The 7,000-nt window shown below is 42.4% G+C and overlaps 1 protein-coding gene across 1 annotated transcript in view; it reads right to left on the reverse strand.

The window, feature by feature from the left end:
* Window positions 1-1,304: 1,304 nt before the first annotated feature.
* Window positions 1,305-7,000, reverse strand: part of LOC108802318 (alpha-1,4-N-acetylglucosaminyltransferase-like) — a 23,746-nt gene continuing 18,050 nt past the window's right edge. The window contains exons 2-3 of the mRNA XM_018574183.1: window positions 3,313-3,800; window positions 1,305-1,922 (exon numbers count right to left, since the gene is read on the reverse strand). Of these exons, the coding sequence (XP_018429685.1) occupies window positions 1,305-1,922; window positions 3,313-3,800 (1,106 nt within the window). The remainder of the gene's footprint in view (window positions 1,923-3,312; window positions 3,801-7,000) is intronic.

Below are 7,000 nucleotides of genomic sequence, written 5' to 3' on the forward strand. Positions count from 1 at the left end.
GGACAGATAGAGCTTTATTTTGGTGGTATTTTATCACCACTGCGGTTTTTATTTTTTACTATAATTAGGAAAAATTACATAAAATTTTGAAAAAAAAAAGTTTTTTTTTTAACATTATGTTAGGAAACATTTATTATTACCCAGTTTTTTGGTAAAATATAAAAGACGGGGTCACGTCGGGTAAATAGACACAAAATATGTCAAGCTTTAAAATTGCGCGCACCCGCGAATTAGCAGAAAACTACCATACCTAAAATTGGCCATATGCGACGCTTTGAAAGCTTTTACCGCTCATCAGTTTAGTGTTATCAGTGATTGATGGCCCTAGACTTATTGCTCTCACTCCGACGTTCGCGGCGATATGTAACATGTGCGGCGTAATGGGCGCAATCGTCTTTTTTGCACGTATGCGCCCCCGACGCATGTTTGCATGCGTGTATGTATGGGTGGGGACTTTAAAAAATGTTTTTGTTTCTTTATTCTTTTTTATGTGTAACTTTAAAAAAAATTGGGGGTAGGGGAACTTACATTTTTTTCCGCTAAACTTTATTGCTATCACATACGGGGGTTAATAAAAACCCCCTATGTGTTAGCAAAATATGTGACAGGTCCTCTTTATGGAGACATCAGGGGTCTCCAAGACCCCTAATGTCACCTAGGACCCCCCAAAAGAAGCTGATGAAGCACAGATCTGCTCCATCAGCTTCTTTCCAGCTTAGGTGACGCGTGCGAGGGGGCGTGTCTGAGCGGACGTCTAAAGACACCCGTTTAGATCTAGAGACCTCTCGGCCGGCTGTTTTTTTACAACGCCCGGCCCTGAGGTGGTTAAGCTCTCATATGGCTGGTGTCATAGCTTATTACATGTGTAGCACTATAGCAACTTCAATCCTAGAAGAGACTAAGATGGCACTTTTCTTGGCTGTAAAGGATAGGAGGGTTCTGCTTTAAATGAGCCACATAATCTGTGTTTTTAAAGTGGACCTTTACCCCCTTTCACTAAAAATCACATCAGCATTCAGCTCGGCATGCTGATATGAAATCATCTTACATTGATTAGTTATGTAACCATATTTTTATTTTACTTACAATTACTGTTTTTGTTGTAACCTGCAAGATCTCAGGGAAAGGTATTTTTTCCCCTCGCATGATGTGCATGGTGCATGTCGAAGTCATATGTGCCAGGGTTCCAGGAAGTAACGGGAGATGGATTAATTGGCATGCAAGGCATGCAAAGAATAAAAAACCTGCAATTGTCTATAAATATCTGATTGTAGATTGTCATTACTAAACTTTTCTAAAGGTGCCTATTGTTGTCTAAAGATATTTGTAAAGTTTCTCCTTGAATTAGTGAGTTTTCCCAAGACATATTCATAGGTGGTAGGGCAGTATTTTTGGTAGATATGTTCCACCAATGTGTTGCTTCCAGGTACCATAGATATACCTTTGTTATTCATGTAATTCCAAAGATGTAAGCCATAGGAGTTATTAAAATTTGGCAAATTCTGCCAGACTTCATAGTACCGTCTCCATGATGGATACGGGATGGGATAGAAACGTTGAGGGTGAAAATAACTTATGTTTGAACACATGACATCATCCGTAGAGTTAAAAACTGGCCAGCTACACAATTTTTTTACAACACGTGTAAAAACCCCTGGCCCTTGGTGTCCCCATATTTCTCCCCTGTAGTTCTCAACTAAGTTCTCCATAAACTGCCATGCCAACTGGTAATGTGAGGAGAGGCCAAAAACACCGTTACTAGTAGCTGTGAAACCTTCAGTTGCTAGAAAATGGTCCTCGGGTATTGGACGAAGGGAGATGACATCGGTATCCATGTAAATGCCGCCGTACTTCCATATCATGGCAAGCCTACAGGCATCTGCGCTAACATGGGTCCAGTAGATTTCTTTTTTAGGGTCTACCTGGTAATCAAGAAAAGTACAGCATAGCATGAGACCATAACATAAGAACATTTCTTCACATTCAAAATACTACGTCAGTTAACCTTTTTAGGGGCAGCTGCAGCATTACCACATACCTGCCATAGGCATGAGCTGTGGGCTGCTAAACTAGATAGAAAGAGCAAGCAAGGTACTTTCTTGTATAAATAGAGGTATAGACTCCAAAGACAGAGACATCATCTTGCCCCATACAAAGCATAAGTAAGACCTCATTCTGAATGATATACATTGTGCGATTTGTTTTGTTCCAAATTGAAATTCAAACAAATTTTTGGAAATTTGGACATTCGGATGCATCCAAATTTCTGAATGAAAAAATAACGAATACAAACGTATCCAAATCTCTTTCCGATTGTCGTTTGGAATTAACTTTTGTTGTTAAACGTCAAATTAAAAAAAAAAAGCTAAGGGGTTCCCTTTCCAATTTATACCAGACCCTTTAGGTCTGGTAGGAATGTTAGGGGGGGCCTCAATGCCAAAAAACAAAAGGGGTTTCCCCTGAGATTCCCCTCAAAAGTCATACCAGACCCTTTAGGTCTGCTCTGCCAGGCCACTGCTCAGATTAAGGGTCTGGTAAGAATTTTTTTTTTATATATTGAGGTTCCCCCCCCCAAAAAAAATCCGAAAACTATATTCATGCCTACATAAATTTGTCTACAGAACACGCCTGCTGCGATCTTGGAAGCAGAGCATATGATGTCACATGGTGGTGATGTTATACGCTGAATGAGCATTGGGCCACATCAGCTTCCGGCACGTTCTGCACATGCGCACTGCCATTTTGGAGTATATTTTAGTATACTCCAAGATGGCTACACCCGCCACCTTGGTGCATACCAAGAAACACTCCAAAATTGCGGAGCGCAAGCACAGAACATGCCGGTGGCCAGCATGAACCACCGCTCGTTCTGCAGTTTATTGTGTAGTTTCGGAGGCTCGTTGCCTCCGAATCTGAAACAGCATTAAAATTCATTTTCTTTGATGAAATGAACAAAAATGTTGATGCCGTCATAGCTTCTTTTATGCAATTTTGGAAGTTTTTCTGCTTAGTGTTCCTTTGGAAAAAACCCCCATAAAAACAGGCTTCCAGGCTTCTATATACCTCAGGAGCTATTTTGAAGCCCATTGCGCCCTTAGAAACCACTAACTTCAACCAAATTCAAACTTTCCCCGTTCACTCAAATGTATTTTTACAAAAATCTCACAATTTTCAACAGGACTTTAGAGAACTTAAGACTCTCTGTTTCTATTATCTCTAGTAGCCATTGTGTCTTCCTCAGGATAAGTTCACTTTAATACAACCATGAGATTGATGAGCCCTTTTTTTTACCCCACTTAGTATCTAATGTACCTTATCAAACCAAGACTTAATCGGCGTGTTATTAAACAATTGGTCCATTCTGAGAGGGAAGAGGTAAACGTTGCCGAAAGGTGAAAGGGATGGAAATCGTTCTTTGGCTCTCTTCTCGTCTTCTTCTGTGATGATGTCCTCCAGTCCTTTCATGAAGAAGGCCACCGGTCTGTCGGGGTAGACTCGGGCAGCTGATTCAATAGCACACAACACCAGGGACGGTGGCTCCATTCTGTCCGTGGTCTCCACAAATAGGATTCCATTTCCTTTTCTTAGGATTGTGTTTGCACTGAAAGGATCGGAGGTTTCCTTTTCTGACAAACTGAACATTCCATTACTTACTAAGTAATTGTGAATGAGGAATTTCGGGATGTAATGGTCTTTATATTTAAAAGAAATTCTTCCAATATATGATATAATCACTATCATCATGAGTATAGCGAAGATTCTCAATCCTTTGAAACTGGCCATGGAGTACAACAGCAGAGCTACAAGAAGAACAGACAGAAGTCATATTAAATATAAAGTTCATATTTACTAAAGGCAATCATAAGAACCTTTTTGGGCCAGTGCAACAGGACAAGAAGATGATGTATCACGGTGTGCAGTACGTTTTTTCCTTGTCCATATCGGCACGGGGACAAGATTATTTTCCAGGGGCGACCCTGGAAAAGCACCCTCCCAGTGCCGAGGGCATGTGGCCTAGTAAGGAAGGGGAGGGGGAAGGGGCGCTCGTTAGTCCTGCCCTGCCAGGCCTGTGCTCGGTCCAAGGGTCTGGCATGGAATTTTAGGGGGGTCCACATTTTTTACCCCCTCCCATTTTTGGGGGTGGGGTTCCTCCTTAAAATTCCTACCAGACCTTAAGGGTCATACACTATTATGGCCAATAACTTGCATATAATCTTAAAGGGGACAATTGTTTTTGAAAGTTCTACCCCCATAGACTTGCATGGAGTTCGAGTTCGGATTCAAACTTTTTGGATGTTCAAAAGTTCGGATTCAAACCGAACTCGGGCTTGTTCGGCCCATCACTACTCCATACTAATGCCTATAATTTTGGGATGGGATGTCCAAGAAACTCTAATGGGTGTGATGGTCAGGAGGAAAGAGGTGGCACCCCAAGACTATCAACTGCATAAGTAACAGACAGTTGTCCTCTTTAATTCTCCATGACCTCAAATGATGACATTTATACACAGTATACAAAATAATGAATATTTCTCCCCAACCATCCCCCACTCGCCGATCCTTATATCTACAACAACAAAAAGAAAAGCACATCGGAACGTTTCATTCTCCCAACTTGGATCTAGTAAAATGAATTCTTCAGTAGAATTAGTTTAGCAAAGAATTCATAAGCGAAACAATGTAAATATGTTAGATCCTCTATAATATGACAGTGACAACTAAAAAAGTTTTCTGTTACATAATAAACCTATTTGCTTATTTTTCCATCTACTGTATGTTATCCTTTATCTCATATATATTATTAGCATGTGGTTTAAGCTACTAAATAGGACTTTAGTTGGTTATACAGCACGCTTGTTCCCCATGGTCCCTGTGTGTGTTGTAAAGTAGTCACCGCTCCAAGCTCACTCCACGTTTAGTATACTCATTTGTATTGAGATTGTAGTCCATCCCGGGAGCGAGGTTGGAGCGGTGACTACTTTACAACACAAGTTAGCAAATAGTTGCGCTAGGAGAAATAATGTGTCAGTGATTACCAGCTGCACATAAGACACAGTTGCGATTGTACACAAAGGTTGATATACTGATTAATAATCACTAATTTCAATCAAAACACATATTGATCTAATAATTTAATTATATACAAATGTTGGTGTTGGATTTAGAAGACTAATAATACCTAGCGCAACATATTATCACTATTATTACTTTACAACACATACACACAAGTCTGCTGCTTCAGCCTCTCTGGCTTTAGGTAATCATCCTTCACAATACTCCTCATACATCAGAATCCTCTAGTGTACAGCAGATTGAAAGTTGCATGAAAGGGGAGCAATAATCTAATATCATTCATCCATGGAAGAAAGATCTTGGCATCTGTTACAGGAATGATAAATGACAATATACAGGAAGCATTTCCTCTGAGCAAACATCAGCTCAAGGAGTAGATCATGGCCATGGAACCCCAACACTAGCCATCCCTGTAACCCTAAAACTAAACTTTCTTGAAACACTAACCTTCTATTTAACCCCAACACTAACACTCCCTGTAATCCTAACACTAATCTTCCCTTTAACCCTAACACTAACCCTCCCTGCAACCCTAATCCTCACTGCAACCCTCACACTAACTCTACCTGGAACCCCAACACTAATCCTCCCTGTAACCCTAAACCCCCTGTAACCCCAACACTAACCCTCCCTTTAACCCCCCACACTAACCCTTCCCGTAACACCATCACTGACCCTCCCTGTAACCCTAACACCAGCCCTCCTTTTAACCCCAACACTAACCAATCCTGTAAACCTAGCAGTAGCCATCACACTAACCTGCACATTAATCCTCCCTGTAACTTTAACACTAAACTTCCCTTATGTGAACTTGTTTGCACTCACCTCTCCATCCCCGGGATCATCAGTGCAAATGACCAGCCCTTTGAGACATTAGATCCCAGAGACGGAGTCTGCTGCTTCAGCCTCTCTGACTTCAGTTAAACATCCATCACAATACTCCTCATATATCAGAATTGTCCAGTGTACAGCCGACTGAACATTGCATGTACAAGAAGCTAGCACAGGGGAACTCTCATCTAATATAGGTCATCAGTAGAATAAACAAAATAGACTTCTAAGAAGGAACATTGAAGGAAGGTGAATGTTCTCGGCAATGATAAGAAACGGAGGTATCGCAGACTCACCTAACCTGTAAAGGGAAATGCCAGTGTGGAAAGAAGGAGATGTATAAAAATAATTTCTCTAATTAATTCCATCAAATGATGATTGAGTTTCTTCCTTGGGTCATCAAGCTCACACCCTCAAAGAACTTGTAATTCTGCAATGCTCACCTTAACCCATGACTGGTGCCAGAATGAAACCTCCTGGGGCCATTCAAGGGGATCCTCAGTCATCTAAATACATTCTACATCTACACCCAGGTCTGCTTTTTAAAGAGCATCCCCGAGGCGCATGCGCGAAGCAGACGAAGATGGCCCATACTAGTGCCGCTCCGCTTCTCCCCGACACTTCCGAGCGGCTAGCACGCCCTGTACCGCATCTGACAGCCTGTACTTCGGGGTCACAGCTCGCCTGCCACCCGCTCGCCAGCATCATGGGACTGCCGAACCAAAAATTGATGCCGCCGGGCACAAAATAGATCAAAGAAGCCCTAACTCAGGCCGCATCTAAAATGTTTCCCTCGGGGGCGTGGCCAAGCATGGCGGACTGAGGACGTGCCGATCGGAGCTCTGCGACCCGGAGGCTTGATTTATCGGACTATCTCACTACTCACCCTCCTCACACAGTGGATGTCAGCACGGCTTTCTTCCACCTCTACTCTGGATTCCGACGGTGCCCGGGACATCGCCTCCTTCTTCGTCCGCGGCCGGCAATCTGCGCCCCTGGCAGCGGGCCGCGCTATGCCTCCTAAAGTAACATGAGAGATGTGTGAGCTACGCCAATTGCTAATAGCGATATCAAGGTCTCCACGGTTTCTGCCACG

Source organism: Nanorana parkeri, unplaced genomic scaffold (genome assembly GCF_000935625.1).
Source record: "Nanorana parkeri isolate BGI_ZX_2015 unplaced genomic scaffold, ASM93562v1 scaffold2792, whole genome shotgun sequence".
Taxonomy (NCBI): domain Eukaryota; kingdom Metazoa; phylum Chordata; class Amphibia; order Anura; family Dicroglossidae; genus Nanorana; species Nanorana parkeri.